This window comes from Macaca nemestrina, chromosome 9 (assembly GCF_043159975.1).
Source record: "Macaca nemestrina isolate mMacNem1 chromosome 9, mMacNem.hap1, whole genome shotgun sequence".
Lineage (NCBI taxonomy): Eukaryota > Metazoa > Chordata > Mammalia > Primates > Cercopithecidae > Macaca > Macaca nemestrina.
Window position 1 is genome coordinate 46,283,020 of NC_092133.1, and position 20,770 is coordinate 46,303,789.

The 20,770-nt window shown below is 38.0% G+C and overlaps 1 protein-coding gene and 1 long non-coding RNA gene across 6 annotated transcripts in view; one reads left to right on the forward strand and one right to left on the reverse strand.

Moving 5' to 3' along the window:
- The window catches only part of LOC105480955 (multiple inositol-polyphosphate phosphatase 1), a 52,484-nt gene extending 40,223 nt beyond the window's left edge, over nucleotides 1-12,261 (reverse strand). Inside the window, exons 1-3 of one of the 5 annotated variants that reach the window (XM_011740171.2) lie at nucleotides 11,470-12,261; nucleotides 8,497-8,694; nucleotides 3,809-3,906 (exon numbers count right to left, since the gene is read on the reverse strand). In XM_011740171.2, coding sequence (XP_011738473.2) covers nucleotides 3,809-3,906; nucleotides 8,497-8,694; nucleotides 11,470-12,106 — 933 coding nt within the window. In that variant the 5' untranslated portion in view covers nucleotides 12,107-12,261. The remainder of the gene's footprint in view (nucleotides 1-3,808; nucleotides 3,907-8,496; nucleotides 8,695-11,469) is intronic. The other 4 variants (XM_011740184.2, XM_011740178.2, XM_071069540.1 and 1 more) reach the window with 4 other exon arrangements.
- A 31-nt stretch (nucleotides 12,262-12,292) lies between these two features.
- Nucleotides 12,293-19,637, forward strand: LOC105480942 (uncharacterized). Its single transcript, XR_986683.2, has 3 exons — nucleotides 12,293-12,635; nucleotides 16,616-17,059; nucleotides 18,342-19,637. It is a non-coding gene; the product is annotated as an uncharacterized lncRNA (long non-coding RNA).
- The last annotated feature ends 1,133 nt before the right edge of the window (nucleotides 19,638-20,770 follow it).

Below are 20,770 nucleotides of genomic sequence, written 5' to 3' on the forward strand. Positions count from 1 at the left end.
AATTAACGGTAAAATATTCATATAATGGAATACTATATAGTAATGAAAATTAAAAACTGTAGCTATATGCAATCTCATAAATATTTTCCAACTTAAAAACTTTATTAAATTGTAATTTACATACACGTGATTTAAATATACAGGTTGATTTTTGACAAATATAAACACGTGTATAACCCACCCCCGCCGTGTTAATACAATGACTTAATCACCCCCAAGAAGTTACCTCATGCCCCTTTGCTTCAATCTCCTCTAATACTCTGCTACAAGTATATGTTTTACAGAATCCTGAGAAATGTCTGTGACCTCATAATTCACAATCCATTTGAGAAGAGGTACATTTTCCTGAAATTTGTGAACCTTTTCATAACACAACAGGTCAAGATCATTTTAAATTCCTCCCAGTTCAAATTCCTGCCTTCTAAGTAGCAATCTATAAATGGGAAGCTTTTTTTTTTTAAACTTGTGTCATGGGGGTATGTCGTATGGATTATTTCATTACCCAGGTATTAATCCTAGTGCCCATTAGTTATTTTTCCTGATCCTCTCCCTCCTCCCATCCTCTGCCCTCTGAAAGGCCCCAGTGTATATTGTTCCCCTCTATCTGTCCATGCGTTCTCACCATTTAGCTCCCAAATAAATCTTAAAAACTTAATGTTGAACAAGAGCTAGATACCAAAAGAAAAAAACATACACAGAGTAATTCCATAATATAAAGTTCAAAAACAGATAAAGCTAAACTGTTTCTTGGGGAAAAAATAAATTAGTAAACAATAAACTACTGTCATAAAGAAAAAATTGAAAGCAAAAATGCACAAGTAATTATGGGGAAATAATTTCAGAGAAGGAAAACACTTTTTAAAATCAAAAGATATATTGGCTTAATTCAGCAAATAATGGATAACATGAATGACTGACTTTTATAGGTACATTAAATACCAAAACTAATCCCAAGAGAGAGAAAATCTAGACATACTTATTAAAGACACAAATTGCAAAAAGGCTATCCTACAAATTAATTTTCTCCTTTGTGCATCACTACACCTTTTACGGGTAGTCCCCAACATATGATGGTTTGACTTACAATTTTTCAACTTTACAATGGTTCAAAAGCAATACACATTCAGTGCGCTCCTTGACTTACAACGAGGCTATGTCTGGATAAACGCACTGTAAATCAGAAATGCACTTCCAACTTAAGATATTCATCCTGCCATGGGTCTATCTGGATGCAACCCCACAATAAGTCAAGGAGCATCTGCGTATGTTTCTATTACTGTATAAACATTCTATTATCTTGCAATGGTTTAGTTACATGTGTTTCATTCCTTGCAGCATTCTTTGAGGACAGTATCTATCTAATGTTAGTGTCTTCAGTTCCAAGCAAGTGCTTGTCACAGAACAGAAACTCAAAAAATGCTTGCTGAAGGTACTCAAGGTCCAGGATATCTAATTATCTCAGAATTTCATAAATGTCTATTCATTTTTAATTGTAAAAAACATTCTTGGCCAGGCGCAGTGGCTCACACCTGTAATCCCAGCACTTTCAGAGGGTGAGGCAGGAAGATTACTTGAGGTCAGGAGTTCAAGACCAGCCTGGCCAACATGGTGAAATCCCGTCTCTACTAAAAATACAAACATTAGTTGGGCGTGAAGGCACACGCCTGTAATCCCAGCTACTTGGGAAGCTGAGGCAGGAGAATTGCTTGAACACAATAGGCAGAGGTTGCAGTGAGCTGAGATCGGTCCACTGCACTCCAGCCTGGGTGACAGAGGGAGACTCTGCCTCAAAAAAAAAAAAAAAAAGAAAAAAAAAATCTTAAAGAAGAACTTTAAACACATAAAAAATATAAGACAGTAGTATAAAGAACCTCTGTGTACTCATCCAGTTTCAACAATAATCAGCATTCCATCTCAGCTTTGCTCCTACCACTACCACTGAATTATTTTGAAGCAAATCCCAGGTATCATTTTATTTCACCTGTAAATACTTCAGTATATAAACCTATTTCACAGTGAAAGTCCAAAGCAGGGATAAATTATTTTCTATCAAATCACTGAAGAAGAAAATACCCAAAGTGCTGGGATTACAGGCATGAGCCACCATGCCCGGTCAAGAAGTTCTTTATTTACAAGAAAAAAGGTACCTCTACAATAAAGAGATCAGGCAGACACCATTGTAATCAAATGATCAAATGGTCAAGAATCACTTGAATCTGGGGAGCGGAGGCTTCAGTGAGCCAAGATTGTGTCACTGCACTCCAGCCTGGGCAACAGAGAGAGACACTGTCTCAAAAATAATAATAATAATAATAATCAATGATGTGACAAATGGACATCAGTCCTTCTGACATGATGCACTGAGAAGGATATATCACTTATGTAGGGCTCTTGTCAAAAATGTTTAATCTGAATCTAATCCTAAGTAAAAAATATCAGACACATCCAAAAGCATTCTGCAAAAAACCTGGCCTAGACTCCTCCAAAACACCAATGTACGAAGGGCAAAAGGCAGGCTGGAGCACTCTTTCAGGTTAAATGAGACTAAAAGAAATGCAACCAAATGCGATGAATGATCCCTTATCAGATCCTGAATCTTACAAAACAAAACAAAACAAACAAAAAACAGCTATAAAAGACTTAGGATGTGAAAGTTTGAAAGTTGACTGTATATTAGAAAATACTGTGGTATACATTATACACATAAATATAACTATGGTATACTGTATTGTGGTTATACAAAAGAATGTTCTTGTCCTAGATGCATGCCCAAGTATTTAAGAGTGAAGCATCCTGATGGTGGGGGGTACAAGAAGATTATATATACATGGTGGACAGAAAAAACTGCTCCCATATGTCCACATTCTAATCCTTGACATCCTATGAATATGTTACCTTACCTGATAAAAGGGAATCTGCCAACGTGATTAATCTCGAGATGGAGAGATAAATCCTGGACTATCTAGGTGGGCCCAGTGTAATCAACAGTGTAATCAACAGGTATCCTTACAAGAGGCAGGCAGGAAGGACAGTTAAGAGTTGGAGATATACCCATCAGAAGTTTGAGTGACAGGAAATGCAAGCAGCTTCTGGAGATCAGAAAAAGCAGGATATGGATGTTCTCCTAAAGCCCCCTAAAAGAATACGGCTCTATTGATACCTTGATTTCAGCCCTGTAAGATTCAATTTGAACTTCTGACCTCCAGAACCATAAGATAATAAACTTATATTGTTTTAAGCCACTAAGTTTGTGATAACTTGTTAGAGCAACAATAGGAAACTCATATAGTAGAGAGACTCATAAAGGAAATGTGGCAAAAAAGGTTAACAACTGGTAAATATAGGCGAAGGACATACGAGTGTTCACTGTAAAACACAGAACACAATTTCCCATGAAAAAGGTTATAAAACAGTCGCTAGGACTTTCGAAAACCATTTATTCTCTCTGAGCTTTGGCTTCCTATAAGAATAATCTGGGATTATATCAGCTCTACAATCCCTTCCGAGCAGTAAAATTTGATGATGGGTTGGTTAAAGGTAGGTCTGTAGATGGGTTGATTTAGAAATCAAATCACCACGGAAAAAATGTTTCCAGAGTTTTTTGAACCTGAACTATTTACAAGTAGGTGGGACCAATGTGAACCTTTAGTCTCTCTTTATTCAAGGAAAATTAGGAGTTAGTCACAAAACAGCTTATGTTCCCTAACTGCTCATTTTCTGAAAAGCTGCTTCAAGTAACCAAATGCAGACAAGCAAGCCAAAAAAAATTTTTTTAGAAAAGCAAAGGAACTGCAAAAATAATACTTACCTTTGCATCATCTATGTCAAAAACATCACACCAAGGAGATTTAACACCTTTAATTGCCAGGTCAAATGAACAGGTGAAAAAGGCTACTTGAATTAAATCTGGGGGGGGAAAAAAAGGTAAAATTTTGTGGGTCATTATTTTCTGCAATTTTTCAAAGGTTAAATATCTTTGTGTGGTACAGTTCAATAAAATGGAAATCTTTGGTTTGGGGAAGAAATTATTTAGTTTCTTCCTGGCTATCAAAGCATTAAGAGACTTGCTCTGTATAATCTAAGGGGGCAGAACTGAACTATCAGGAAGAAACCATGAGAAGTATAAATTTCAGTCCAAAAAAACTAAGAAATTTTCTGTAATTGGTAACTTTTTTCTGCCTCCCCCGCCTTTTTTTTTTTTTTTTTTTTTTTTGACAGGGTCTTGCTCTGTTGTCCAGGCTGGAGTGCAGTGGTGATCACAGCTCACTGCAACCTCGGATTCCTGGGCTCAAGCAATCCTCCTGTATCAGGTAATTACTTGTTAAGAACATATTTGCCTAGCAATATCAACAAAAAGTGTAATCCAAGGACTTGCTATATAAAACTTAACATGATTTTGTTAATTTTAGAGGGTTCAAGGAGGGGGGGGCTAAGGTTATAAAGGTTTTAGTACCCGACTTGAAAAATTACAAATAACAAAGTACATTTATTGAACAGTTTAAATTATACAATTCATTTTATAACTAAGAAGTAGCAGTAAGTACAGAAAAGATACAAAAGGAGAGAGAAGACTACAGAGACAGAGAGGGAAGAGGTGCAAGGTAAGTGAGGGGGAAGGAGAGACAGCCAAAGAACAGAAGCACAAAGGGGAAAATCACACACTAGAGCGAAACATTGGTACCAACATCAGTTTTTCAAACTTAGCTGCTTAAATGATTTCAGAAGTGGATTTCAGAATAAGTTATCTAGGATTTTTACACTGCTAATTTGCTGATTACATTACTTTGAGATACATATGGGTATTGAAGAGAAGGGATAAGGGAATGAATGCTTGGGCTATAAAAAGTAGCCTTTGTTAGTAAATAAAACACTGCTGCTTGCTAGTCCATGCGAAGTGGATGATATTTAACGCTAGAGAGAAAAAAAGTCAACTGCAGTGGTTGCCTCCACTGCTTCGATTTTTCTTTAATTTTACTGCGTTTCCTGTTTTCCTAAAGGCAAATGGGACCAAAAATCAACTGATGTTACATACATTTTGTGCTAGTTCTGAGTTTACAGAATTCCCCTGAAGCAGTATACAACACACAAAAATATATTTCATTGGGAATATACAGAAAAGCCATTCAAAACTTTGCTCATGTAAAGAAAAGGTTTTATAATCTCAATACCTGATACAATATAGTGGCTTGTAAGTACCAGGTACATTTGATGAAACGACCTGGCTTATTTACACTCAAAGCTCTAATTCCGAAACTATGAAGTCAGTCCAAATGGTATATTCTTTAACTGGAAGAGAGTTTACTGGAAAAAAAAAAAAAAAATCACCAAACAACTCTTCAGAGTACAGGGAGAAAAAGCATCAGATCAAGACAGGCTGAGACCTGACTTTGCCACTAATTATCCTGGGTAAGCTCTCTTAAGTGTCAATTTCCCCACTTACAAAGTAAAGAAGTTAGATACATGATCTTATTTAAGTTGCAGCTCTGACTTATCCGATACGACCCTTCTGATTTCTTGGTCAATCTTTCAGAACCTCAAAAACATTTCAGGTGGGTAAGAAATTTAAATATTTAAGAAACGAAACAGACCCTTTCCCTCCGCTCCCCTGAGAAAAAAATAAAACAACAAAAAAGGAAGACAATAGAAAAATATAATAATCTTGGAGTGGGAGGATTCCTGGACAAAATACAACACTCAGAAGCCATAATGAAGGACAGATATGGCTATTTAAAAGATGTAAACTTCTGTGCAATCAAAGGCACCATCAACAAACCTAAGAAATAAGGAAAAAATTAAAATATTAGCAACATACAACAAGCAAAGGGAGAATCTTTTGTCAGGCAGAATTAAAAGATATAATTAATATACCTATAACACATAAAAGGTATTTGTGATTCATAAGAAAACAAAAATAACCCAACAGAATATGAACAAAGTTATGAAGGGGCAATTCTCAGAAGAAATGCAAATGGCTACTAAACATGAAAAGATGTTCACTTTCAGAAGTAATCAAAGACCTGCAAATTAAAGCTAGGTACTATTTTTCATTAATCAAATTGGCAAAAATTAAAATGACTAATAATATCTACTGTTGGAAGATATGGGAAAATGAACATTCTCATATACTGTGGATATAAATTTTTACTACACCTTCAGAGAATAATTTCAAAGTATATGTCAAGATATAAAATATTCATGTGTGTTCACCCAGCAATTTCACCTATTTACCTATAAAAAACGTTTTTTAAAATCTATTTATTTATTTGGAGACCAGGTTATGAGACTGGCTAATTTTTGTATCTTTGATAGAGGAAGGGTTTCACCATGTAGCCAAGGCTAGTCTCGGACTCCTGGGCTCAAGTGATCCAACCACCTTGGCCTCCCAAAGTGCTGGGATTATAGGTTATGCCACGGCACCCAGCCTCACCTATTTTATCTTACAAATAAACTCTCAAGTATAAAAAACAGACTACAAGAGTGTTCACTGTAGCATTACCTGAAAGAGTTAAAAACTAAGAAAAACTTCAGTAGGAAAACGGTTTATATAAAAAGAATCTGGACTGCATTAGCAACAGCCTCTTACAGCAGTAAAATTCGATGATGGGTTAAATAATTTAACTAGCATTGACTTACAAATTGAGTCATTCATATGTCCCATGAAATAACACAGGATTTAAAAGAACGAGACAGTTCTGTATTTGTCTAGAGACAAATATGCTGTTAAGTAAAAATAGTAAAGTTACTGAAAATACATATAGCATCACCCCTCTATGTAAACAAAAGGGTATTTAAATAGCAAAAGTATTTATTGCGCAATTACTGTACCAGGTACTAAATGCTTTGTATGAATTAATCTTATATAATCTTTGCAATAATCCTACAAGACAAGAATAATTCCCACATTCATTTTACAAAGAAGGAAACTGTGGCATAAAGATATTAAGAAACTTGTGAAAAATCACAGTTATTCAATAGGATAGTAGAGTCAAGATTCAAATGCAAATAGTCCAATTCCAGAATACATTATTTTAACCACTATATTAATATTGCCTCCGAAAAGAAGTAGCTGTTACTCCATCAGTAAAATACATAATTCTTGCCCATTCAGAGACTAAAAATAGGTTAAATAAAATCTTTTTCAACAACCTAAATGCCTACTAACAGAATAATGGCTTGATATTGGTATACTTATAGAATGGAATACATACATTTAAAATGTAGGACTAGAATTACAAACATTACCTCAAAAACAAAAAGCTGCATAAAAATCAAATTTCAGACTGGTATAAACTTTGATATCATTCTTAAAAGTTTTAAAATCTGCAAAACAATATCCTATTTATGTATAAAACATGGGATAATATAAATGCTCAATTCATGACAACAATTACCACTGGTGAGAAGGGAAGAAGAATGGGATCCAGGAAAGGGACCAATGGACCTCAATTTATTTAAGGCAAGTAACTGAAGCACAAAGTTAAAATTGAGTAAAAACAAGTGATGGGTATAGGGATGTTCACTACATTAGCCTTTTTTGTTATCTTTATGTTTGAATTATTTCCCAATAAAGTAAATAAGTTTTAAAGCTCCATGGGTGATGCCAATGTACTGCCAGTTTGGAGAGACAGAAAACATTCAACTTCAAATGCTAGTCTAGACATCTTCTTTTTGATCCTTATAAAGCATCCAGGCCCTGTGACTGACAAATTCTAATCTATTTTTTTTCCCCAACATCTACTTCCAGTCTTTTGGAAATTAATTCAGAGTATAATGTAATCTACAATCTTTGCACGTATCTTTGTCAACATCTGCCCTACGGCATATAAATTCCTAGAAAACAGAAAAAAATCTTATTTTCTTAATCTCCCATTGCTGGGTGACCATGTGCCCTGGTTTCCCACCTGCTTTCCTGGCAAAATTATTAATAGTGTTCCCTTTCACTTTCAAAAGTGTCCCACCAGTTTGGATGCTAAGCTGCATGGTCAGCCCATCCACTGCAATAACTTATAATAGACATGACTGCTCATCTTCTCAGCATGGCTACATATAAAAGACTCAAAAAACATCATAGTACTTTGCTTTCCACTTTCTAAAACTTACCTCTCTTACACATTAAAAGGTACATTTGAACTGCTTCAAAAGCTAAAGAAATTATATGATTTTTTCATTTGTATCACTTTGTGAGGGGGAAATTCAGAAAAGATAATTTGTTTTAAAAATAATGCCTACAGTTGAGGCTTTATATACTCTGCCCTCAAAAAAATTCCAGAATATAGCTAGAATCTTGTGCATTAATTTAAATAACACTCAAAGAAGAATATCAATCTAAAAACGGTAAATAGTAAGCACAAGGTATACAATTTTTTTGACCTAGAACATATTATTTTCTTAACCTAAATCAATTGGGGCCTTTAAAAAAAATTCTGGTTCCTTGCTTTTCATTTTCACAGTTCAAAATTATTGAAACCATAAGTTTAAAGACAATAGGCATATTACCTGCATTTAAATCATTTACTGGCACTTGCAAAGTAGCTGCAACTTTTTTTAAAATGTTCTGCATTTCTGGTCCAGTTTTGAAGGCTTCCACGTGATAAAGAGCTGTAGCATTTTTTTCCACTTCAGTTAAAAACTTCTCACAGTGATCAAAAAATCTCATTAGCTTATCATTAACCCTTGGAGGTCCACACTCCATATCTGAAAGAGAGAAAAATTTATATATATATATATTTGTAAATCACTGACATAAACGAGTTTCAAATTATTGAAAATGTTAAGTGTGAAAAAGGAACACTAACATCTTACTAATCCGCATAGCTGAAATAAGCACATATTGATCAGGAAAGTCATAGGGTAAAATTATTCCCGATTTATAATGTCTGTAATGCATGAGAATAGCTAGAAAAGACTAAAGAAACAGAGATTGAAGATTAAATGTGTTGTAGTGATGCTATGCAATGAACCTGCTTTACACATTTATAAGTACTGCTTCTGTCAGGCACGGAAAACTTGAGAAACCAAACTAAAAATCAGCAAAGTTTCCACTTACAAGGTGAGAGAGAATTCAACATATGGAATCTATTTTTTCACTCTAAGCCAAAGTCTAAACAGAGTATTTTATTTTCTCAATTGACTTTCACAACTCTGTGTTACTTTACAAAAGATTCTGCTTTGGACAAAAACGACTGACAAAAGCACAAAACGCACTGATGTTCCGGGTCTCCTATGCTTCACTGTGCTGGTGCCTGTGACTTAGTTTATCTTCTAACTGAAGCCCCAGATAACTTTCTATTTAGTCTTTAATAAATTACATTATTCCCCCAATTTGGCAACAAATATGTATTGGAGAAGCATGCATAATCATTCTTCAACTACTGGCATGCCCTTATTTTCAGTCATATTCAAAACACGCTTTTTTTTCAATCACTTATCCAACAATTTGCCATGAAAAGAACACCAAGTATATCATTTCTGTACATAAAATATGAGAAAACTGAATATAGTTTCATCTGGGCTTTGGATGTGTATGCAAAAAAATATCAATATGTATGTTTAAGTGTCTCTCTTGAAATGGATAATTCTGCCCACTTTGTCAATTGGATTGCAATTCTTAAGAAAATATCTTGACAAGGAAAATAAGCTAACTTTATCACCTTTTTTCTGTGGCTGCTAAAATGTAATTTCCCAAGTGGATCTGGGTATTTTATCCTTGTTACTATCTAATTATTGCTAGTCTTTAAACAAAAACAAAGGCATTGTTCTGTTTCTATAAAACTACAAATCTAATTCAGCAGACTCCCTCAAAAGACCAGATGTACATAATAGGCAAAACTATTGTCTATAGAGAATAACAAAGTGGCTAGGCAAAGGGTTTACCATCTGAGACTGAAAACAGTCAGGAGTGGGCTTATTCCGAACTGTAATATTTTCATCCCTGGCTCTGTACTGAGAGACAAATGCCAGTCTTCACAATGCCATCTGAGAACAAAAATTCACTTGTTCCAGAAAGTCACTATAGATATTGCGTTATATTAAAATATGCTCTGCTTTCAACATTCTGTTAATTTAACAGATTTATGAGGAATTTTCACTCATGTTAATGGAAAAAGTATATCTTTAAAAAAACACAATTCAACAAATAATTAGACACAGGTCAGCTAACTGAATTACCCACAATAACATGACACAGAATCAGTGGAGAAATCCCTTACAGATGGTTTCACTGTTTAACAGCTACAGAAGAAATTACAAACCAGCCTACTTCTAATTTTTCACTTGGGCTTTGAAGCTAAACAATAATCCTCACTTCAATTCTGGCCTTAAAAGTGAACAAGAAACGATTAACGCTTGTTCATCTCTGTGGTACAAAAGTGTTACCTGTTTTTTCTTATCAGGTATGCTATTGGACAAACGGAAGCTATATAGCAAAGTGGTAAAGACAGCAAGCTCTCAATCAGATTTCCTGGGTCCACAGCTAGCTGTACGAAAATGGACAAATTATTTAATGTGTTTGTGTATCAATTTCCTCATCTTTTGAGACGGGGGAAAATACTATCAACTCTGGATTGTGGTTGTAAGGATTTTGTAAAATAAATGTGAGGCATACCTGGCACACAATAAGCATGAGGTGTATGCTATCATTATTATTTGTAACTATTACAACATTTTCTAAGAGAAAAAGACCCATTCTAGGAAAACAGAAGACTTGGATTCTAGACCTTAAAAAAGACAATTAAGAAGGCATACTCTTGGGCTCGGTTTCTTCACCTGTGAAACAATGGGGCCTTACTAGATGATTTCTCAAATTTCGAAAAAGTATAATTAATGGAATAAATGAGTTAAGTTACTGCATGTGACCATGGACCACAGCTACAATGATGGGAACGCTAGAGTAAAAACATGAACAAAACAGAAGAAAAAAGAAGGGCACAAAGGCTTGAGATCAGGTTCCTAAAACAGGCTGTAGGTCTAAAACTGCCATCTGAAGATGATGATGAGTTTAAAAAAAAAAGGAGGAGGAAAAACTAGTATCGGAAGCAAAGCCTGAGGAAGAAAATTCTAGATTCTGTTTTTTAAAAAGTGCGCCCAATTGTGAAACTGGACGCCAGGGAAGGGGGAAGGGATGGGTTGGCGCTCGAAGGGGCAATTCAATTTGGGAATGGGAGCGCAAAAATTGCGGGAGACCTGTCTGTCCCCTTTCCTGTTGGATCCCCAACTCTACTAAAGCAGGGAGCGTGTAGAAGATGCTGAATTTACACCTGATGAATACATGAACATACGTGTAAGGGGAAAAAGAGATAGCCAAGTCTGTAATATCCCGCGACAGGGAGGACGTAGCCCGAGGGATGACGGCTTGGGAAAAAGGGAAAGAGAGCTGTGGGCATCGGAAAAGCCCAGGGTCTGGGGAAGGCAGGAGAGGATCCAAGGCGGGTGGGAGGACCGAGACAGCACACGGGCCGCCCGAGGGATCACCTGCGACGTCGGGCGGCGGCAAGCCAGGGTGGTAATGCTGCCACAGCCCCTGCAGGAAGGCGGCGCCGCTATCCACGCAGCGGTGCTTGGAACTGGTGATGAGCCGCAGGCGGCCGTAGTTCTCACGGCTGAAAAGGGCCGGGAAGAGCGAGGCCAGACGCAGCGCCAGCTGTCGCATATCCTGCCGTCCCTTCTCTACTAGCTGCCCGTCCATCCAGTCAGCGTACCACAAAGGCCAGTCGGCCAGCGCTGCACCCAGGTCAGGGCCGCCGGTACTACTGCCCCCGCCATCCCTGGACCCGCGGGCCTGCAGCAGCCCGTGCAGCTGCCTCAGCTTGCGGATCTGTTTGGCCGTGGGGTAGCGGGTGCCGTGGCGAATGAGGGCGACCAGCTGCACCGGGGTGCAAGTTCCCTCCAGCAGCTCAGGGTCCCACCACGGAGCTTCGGGGCCCGACAGCAGCCCGGGGTTGACATCCTCGTAGCGAGTCTTGGTGCCGAAATAGGGGCTTAGCGACGAGTCCACCGGGTCCCTCGGCTCTAGAAAAGAGCAGCGCCCAAGCGACGAGAGCAGCGCCGCAGCCAGGGCCGCGGCAGGCGCTACGGAGATCCTGAGGAAGCAGCGGGGCGCGCGGATCATTGTCGGCGCAGACCGTGGAGGGCGCCGAGCCGGCTGCCGCTGCCAAGCTTCCGCCTCCGGAGGGCAGGGGGCGGGTCTGGAGGGCGCTTCCGGCCGACGGCCGTCGGGATGCGCTTTGCTGTCGTCGAGGAGGTACCGGCAGCTGGCGGTGGGTCCTGCGTCCCGGCGGAAAGCTCCGAGGAGCCCTGTAGTAGACTTGTGGCTCGGGTGGAGCCGGCGGAAAACCCGGAGAAGCTGGAGACAGCCGTGGCTGAGGTGGAGCCGGCGTCGCTCCCCTGGAGCGTGGGCGAGTTTCCTCTTAGCCAGAGCTTCAGGGATTGACTCGAAGACTCCTCCGCTTTTTTAGTTGTTTTGGGTGTGAATAAAGCCCAGACTAAACCTTAGCCTCCCAGGCTGCCAAAACAGGACAGCTGTGATACTGTGTTTTTCAAAGTATCGTGCCTGAACCATCAGCATGAAATCTGCCTGAGACGGTTGTTGAAAATTCACATCGTTGGGCCTTGCCGCAGGGTGCCTCTTGAAGCCCAAGGTGTTTGTCTTTTTTTGTTTGTTTGTTTTTCCATTTGAGTTTGAAAATAAACAGGATACAATAAAGCAGAGAACTTGGAAAGGGGCTTACATTCTGCAGGAATTTGAGTCCTGAATCTTTGATATAATCTTGACCTGGACTACCAGAGCTCATACGGACATCAGTGAGACAGCACCCTCAAAGTTTTGTGCTTGTTGATCCCGAAGGCTTAGCGAGTAGAGACATAGCAATCTGGAAAATTTGGGTGCATTGAGTCATGGCCCAGCAGATTTACTCTATTATTAAGTATGAGCTAATCTGCTTTGTGAAGCAAACATGCTCTGTATTTACCACCACTCCAGATACATGTGTTCCTCATACGTTCCTCCCATATACTTACATACTCAAATCAGCAGCTGGGTTTTTTAATAGGTTATTGCTCAGAATCTTTGCCTGATCCAAAAAATCATAAATCTGAACAATACGTTGTTTTTTCCCACTTAAACTCCAGTTTATATGCCAGCTGGGGAAATAATAAGTATTACAAAAGTCGTATGGTGATCCAGATTTAAGGAACTTGGGACCGCGTTTTCATAAGTTAGCTTTTCCTTCAAAGAAACTGTTACATTTCTCTTTGTAAGCCCATCACCATCTTTACTCCTTTTCTCTTTAAGTGTCTCCTTGGTTTAGAGAGGTGTGCCTCTAAGTTTAGGCGTGCCTGTAAATGTTAACCAAGAAGAAAAGGGGCCAACCTATGAATGCTGAAATTTTGGAGACGTTCTGTGCAGGAAACCATCTTTAGGGCAACAGATGTTCTTTTTGATATGCTATTTTGTAGCATGTCAATGCCTGAATATTCATGGCCAGTGATATTTTTGTAGAACTTTGCTTAAATTAGTACTTAGTAAATATCCGCTGCTTCTTAAAATAGACATTCTAACCTGTATGCTCTATAGGATGAGTTGCCTGATATTTCTAAGTGCATTCAGCGAGCATTTGTGCCAGGTTCATCTCACTGTATTTTGCCTAATACATATGCTTATTAATGATCACTTCTCATACCCAATGTTTTGAGTCCTAGGGGTTACCAAGTGTTCCCAAAGTCATTATTCACTTCTTATGAAGCAATCTTTAGAGACTCTTACTTACAAAATGTATGGCACAGCACATATTTTTATACATGAAACTTGCCCGTAGTTTGATTTTACTTTCCTTATCCTAATTCCTCATCAGTTGATTTTATCCTGTTTTATACACTTAGGTACATCTGCTCCTAATTATTTTGATGTTATGCCAAGATAACAATGATAAAGTAAAAGTAAGCAATACCTCCTTGTTTTTGGCTAGGAAAAAGCCAAATATAGTATAAAGAAGACAAAGAGTACTTAAGCTTTGGACCCAGACTCTAATTACCTCTGTTGCTTATTCATTGAGTGATCTTGGGAAGTTACCATGTTCTCTGGGCCTTAGTTTTTTTGTGTGTTTTTTTTTTAAACTGAAAATTGGTAATATTAGAACCTATATCATGGGATTATCATGATAATCAGAGATGATGTATTTAAAATGCATATAATAGGCTGCTATAAATATTTTTATCGTTACTAATGTTATTACTATGTTCAGAGTAGAAACTATGATTTCAGAGTGAGAACTATGTTTTCAGAGTGGAAAAGAGAAGAAGTTTAACTTGATGTTCTTACATTAATGGGTCTTGAGTAGAACTTCATTTCTAATCAATCCACTATATTAGTCATCATTACTAATGTTCAGACATTGACATGCTACAAAATAGTATATCAAAAAGAACATCTGTTGCCCTGAAGATGGTTTCCTGCACAGAACGTCTCCAAATTTTCAGCATTCATAGGTTCGCCCCTTTTCTTCTTGGTTAATATTTACAGGCACGCCTAAACTTAGAGGCACACCTCTCTAAACCGAAGAGACACTTAAAGAGAAAAGGAGTAAAGATGGTGATGGGCTTATAAAGAGGAATGTAACAGTGTCTTTAAAGGAAAAGCTAACTTATGAAAATGTGGTCCCAATAATAGAACTGATGCCTAGCTTTCTAGCAATTATATGGATTATACTTACTCCCACTGAACAATAAGGTGAATGACTTTCACAGGCACCACATGCATGAAAGATTATTTCATAACTTTTCTAATGATAAAAATCCACTCATCTCACTTAAAATGGATATCTCATTCTTAGAGCACTAAGCAGCCTTTGAAAAAATTTAGAAGTCACTGGCCGTGCTCATCGTTTCATACCAGACCATGTCTGAATTATCTGGGCAGTCTGTAAATTGGCTGCCCTTTGACATAGGTGACCACTTGGTCCAATCATGTAGTACAGAGAAGTTTGCAGTGTGCGAAACATGGCTATCCCTTTGCAGAGATCATGGGAAAATCGCCTCCCCTCATAAGAAATTGGTAGTATGGGAGCAATATATTTGGCAAATCTAACAGAATACAAGAGGCAGAAAGGAAAATTAATGGTTCAAGGTCCTTGCAGAGATGGGAGAGGATGGAACCAAAAACACAGGTAGAGATTTTGATTTGGGCCAGAAGGAGATGAGACCTTATCTTCTGAGGGAATGTTAGAAGGATGGGTGAACATGAGGATAAATTTGTAGATCTGGCAGGAGGGAGTTCACGGAATTCAAGCCTGATGGCCTCAGTTTCCACAGTAACATAGGAGACAAGTTTGAAAGATGGGGGAATAGGAATTAAGTCTTGGAATGTGGAAGTGGTTTGTATTTGTAATTGAGAGAAATGGGAAAATAATGGGAAAGGATTGACAACTAAGAGGAATGGGAGAAACAAGTAGAAGTTTGTATGGTGAGCTCTGGAGATCCAACTGAGAATGAATTGCTAGTGGTTGTGCAATTTTATTTAGAAGCAAACATTATCTGTTGTATTTTTTCAGAGTGGAAAAGAAAAAAAGTTTAACTTGATGTTCCTACATTAATGGGTCTTTAGTAGAACTTCATTTCTAATCAATCTACTATACTAAAGGATAAGCTCAATTATTTTTGCTAGATTATCCATAGGACTTCAAAAATAGTCATTCCACTTTTAAGATTGCATGGTGTCGACCAGGTACAGCGGCTCATGCCTGTAATCCCAGCACTTTGGGAAGCTGAGGTGGGCGGGTCACCTGAGGTCAGGAGTTCGAGACCAACCTGGCCAACATGGTGAAACCCCGTCTCTAGTAAAAATACAAAAAAGAAGCTGGGCATGGTGGCAGATGCCTGTAATACCAGCTACTTGGGAGGCCAAGGCAGGAGAATCACTTGAACTTGGGAGGTGGAGGTTGCAGTAAGCCGAGATCATGCTGTTGCACTCCAGCCTGGGCAACAAGAGCAAAACTCCATCTAAAAAAAAAAAAAAAAAATAGATTACATGGTATCATATATAGTATTTTAACTTACAGCCATCTACTTTTAAAGAGGTTACTAAGATAGTTTTCTGGGGATGAAACAATAAAGGAAAGGAAACAGCTAAATTCTGTAGGGAAATAGGAAGGCTCTCTATGTAAGCATATACAATACTGGACTAAGAACATAGTCTCAGAAGTTAGACTTTCTGGTTTTCAGATTCCAGCTTCATCTCTTACTACCTGTAAATATTAAACAAATTAAATTATTTTGCCTCAATTCTTTTTAATTGTAAAGTGGGGATAATAACACCTAGTCATGAGACTGTTGAGAGGATTAAACAGTTTACATAAAGACTTTATATAGTTCCTGCCCCAAAATAAATATCAGTTGCTTTTATTAAGCAGAATTAAAGGGTTTCTTATTATCACTTCTCTCTTAATCAAATAAACTGACAAATAGTTTTTCATAGTTATTTATTATCTCATAACTACATTGAGCAACGAACTTTGTGCCTATGCCAAGAAAGTTTGAGCTTTCTTATCTTTCTGCCCTACTGTTGCATCATTCCTTTTAACAGTTGCCAGATGTTGATTTAGTGTTTATTTGCTTTTTGTTGCAGTGGAAGCCAACAGAAGAGGGGTCCATGTGTACAGATAGGGCTGGAGTGATCCATGTTCCAACAGCAGGCCATTTAACCTCACTTGAATATGGAGGCTGCATAGGTCACAAGTCTGAAGACTATAAGCTACCTTTGCTTAAAAGGAACCACACCATCACTGATAGCTAACTGCTAGACTGTTCTCCAGCATATCAGGGCTACACTGAATTGCTTGAGTTGCGCTTCAATTAATGTAGAGAACTTCACCGAACCACACATAACCATTGAAGTAACCTGCTGTTTACAGTCTATCATGCTCTGCCAAGGGAGTTATTTTATAGTGACAAAACTTCTCTTCTGGTGCCCTGACACATCCTAGGACTTTGATGTTGGTAATTCTTTCCCCCCAGCAAATGTTGGTTCTAAATCCACAGAACTACTTGAGAAACCAGATGCAAAATTATGGTAGGTTTAAATTATCAATATTCTTTATATGTTTTGCTATTCCCATTTCAAAGAGGGAAACTAGCTATACATTTTCTAGTCCTGTTCTATGGTGATTTTCCTGCACAAACCAAAATTATTGTTCAGAAATATAATTTCCCCCAGAAGTACCCTCCATCCAAAACATAATGTTATTCTATCACAAAGATAAATAATGGCTTTCCAAATCCTGGTTTAAAAAAACCAAACACTCTCTTCTTCTCTATATTTTTCCAGAACAGGCATAGATGATAGCAGTTATGTTTTACCATCTTATTTTTTTTTTCTGAAATGTTAGTTTTCTAGGATATGGAAATCTTAGGATTCATAAAAAAAGAAAAGAACTTTTTGAAATGTTAGTTTTCCAAAATTGGAAAATCTTTTTGAGCCATTCTATCTTTAGGACTATTGGTTAGCTGACTTTAGAGCATTTAATGTTTCCTTATTATTTCAAACAATAGAGAACTTTCTGCCCCCCACCCCCCCTTCTTTTTGAGACAGGGTCTGGCTCTGTCACGCAGGAGACTGTCTGTAGTGCAGCGGCAGAGTCTCAGCTCACTGCAACCTCCACCTGGGCTGAAGTGATCCTTCCACCTCAGCCTCCTGAGTAGCTGGGACTATAGGTGCAGGCCACCACATCTGGCTAATTTTAAACAATAGAGAACTTCCAAAACAAAAGTTATTTATTAATTCTTCAAGAAATCTGTTTTTTACTTAGTCGATTAATGTCCATTTCATGTTGCCTCAGTAGCCCATGTAGGAATCACTCTTTTTTCAGATTTTGTTCAGTTTTGTTGTATATAGACCCATCGTTCTTTGATTGAGTTGCTTTGTATTATATATCAGTCAGTATTAAAACCCAAACAGTATCTAAGCCAGAAAAGCAACGTAGGCACCTGTGAACTCACACACTTGGTTGCAATTGCTTCAGTAAAAAGGACAGTTTACACTCAAATTGAAGCAACCTTTATGGTTCCACAAACATTCCTTATTATCCCACCTCACCTTTTCATTCTTACTTCCTATGCTGTCTAATCTGATTCGGTACAAGAGATACGGCAGGTACTGCTAAATGATAACTTAGATGCAGGGGCCATCATGAAAATATTCATCCCATATCTTACATTAAGCAAACTACCAACAACTGTTTGTTGAAAAGTATAAATGAATAAATGAAAATAAGATAGGCAATGTGGGAAGCTAAAATATGGAAGTGTTGTTGCTTCGCTTTACGTGGTATAACGATCTCATTTTATCTTCCCAGCTCTCCCAGGAGGTATGCAGAACAATATTTATCTCATATTGTGGATGTGGCAATCAAGACAGAGAGGCTAAATGCTTTACCTAAAGTCATCCAACAAATATTTGGTAGAACCAGGGCTAGAATGCAATAAATGGAAATAGAGTTATTTCGGTGTTTCTTTTCCTGATACTTGCCTTATTCATGACAAATGTATAATGGCTTCAGAAGGTGTCACTTGTTGCTAAGGATAAACTTTACCTGTAATACTGTAGCACTTACTATTAGTTAACGACCCACTATTTATTCTCTTTTTGTCTTTGGAATCTTTGGAATGTGTAAGTATTTGCCTCCCAGGAAGCTCTCTTTATCCTCTCCTCAGGAGAAAATCCTAATTTGGTCTAAACCAATCTTGGTAACTATCTTTCTTGCCAGTTTTGTTTTAGGAATGGGCGTGCAACTCAGTTCTAGCCAATGAGATATGAGGAGCAGTCTACTGGGGAGTTTCTGGGAAAGTTTGTTTTTCTTGTCCTAAGAAATAAACAAATAATGGGGTAATAAAGCTTCAACACTTTGTGAGATCACTGGATTGGAGATCCTGTTGAGTCAAAGGAATATTGAATTTGACACAGTAAAATAGCCTGTAAGGAAAGGAAATGATATTCAGTAAATGAAATGCTGAAAATTGATATTTTGAAGGTGGTGCAGTAGTTGTTACTGATTAAATGAAACAGTTGAGATTAAGAAAGTTTAGCCAGGACAAGTTATATAGCACAAATCATTTGAGATAAGGAGGTTAAAAAAAACCCTGAGAGGCCGGGAAGTCCTGATTCCAAACTTCTGCTCTTGCTGGACTTGAGCCCCACTAGCTTCTTGTCTTCCACTAATCTATGCACCCCTCCTTTCCCACTGCTAAAAAGCCAAGCTCACTCAACAACTTTAATTTTATTCAAATAAATTATTTTATACAGACATTTTGTTTTTAGTAGATGTTATTAGTGATTAGGAAAAATGAAAGAGATTGACATCTTTCAATTGACAGAGATGCCAGTAATTTTAAGTATAATTTTTTAAACACTTTTTTCTTAAAATGAGAAAGAAATGCAAGGACGGGATTACTGCCCTGCTCATTGGCATGTCCAAATATGATAGCTAGACCTGCTGCAATTATCTTGCAACTAGGAAGGAGCTAGCTTGAAAATAAAGCCAACACAGTGAGATGACAGAGCAGAAAGTGGAAAGAACCTAAGTCCTTGATGATGCTATTGAGCTGATGAATTAAACCTGGAGTGTATCTACCATGGGCGTCTATAAGGAATTAAAATATCTTTACTGTTTAAACCAGTGTTTCATTGTTTTCCGCAGAAATCCTAATTGGCATAAACTATTGACCAATTAACCCCATTGCAACCTCACCTGACCCCTTAGGATGTCCTTTCATGCTTTTCTTGATTTTATTGAAGTTATGTATTGAGAATAATAGAAAATCACAGAAGGTGATTTTCTGATCCTATCTCCTTAGCTATGACCTTGTGTCTCTGGCTCATGATCATGGTTTATGAAGCATGGGAAGCACTGGGAGAAGTAGGAAGTAGGTAGTTAAGATGAGATGTCTGATGATGGAGGTTATTGGGGTCAGGACAGGTGGGTAGGCAAGGTGAAGTGTGTAAGCTAAGCAGGAAATGCAAATGAAAATCAGAGAGAAGGTACCTCTTCAGAACAGATTCTTAGAAAGCCATTATTAGGAACATATGGGCCACATCTTTGAGAAGCGTTGTGGAATTCACATTACAGTAATGGCATCACTTAGATTCATGCTCTTCTCTCACAGAGAGAAATCAATGTTTATAGGATGTCGAAGGGTCTTCATCATATGTCTTAGTCTGTATTCATTGCTATAAACGAATACCTAAGGCTGGATAATATATAAGGAAAAGAGGTTTATTTGGCTCACACAATTCTGCAAGCTGTAGAAGAAGCATGGCACCAGCATCTGCTTCTGTTGAGGGCCTCAGGAAGCCTCCATCATGGTGGAAGGCAAAGGGAAACCTGTGTATCACATGGTCAGGGAGGAAGAGAGCAAGAGAGGGGAGGAAGGTATCAGATTCTTTCTAACAATAAGATCTCATGGGAGGTAGGAGTGAGAACTCAATCCCATGAAGACAGCACCAAGCCATTCATGAGGGATCTGCCCGCATAACCAAAACACCTCCCAGTGGGCCCCATCTCCAACATTGGGGATCAAATTTCAACATGAGATTTGGAGGAGACAAACATTCAAACTGTATCATTGTGCTTGTTTTCTTCAGAAATAGACAAGATTGATATGTTTCATGATGACATTATGATCTAAAAATGAGAGTTTATTTCAGTTTGTCCTGTATACACCCAAGAGGTCCAGGATATTATTCTCTCTGTCTGCCACAAGTCCTGCAAACTATAAGATGGCCTTA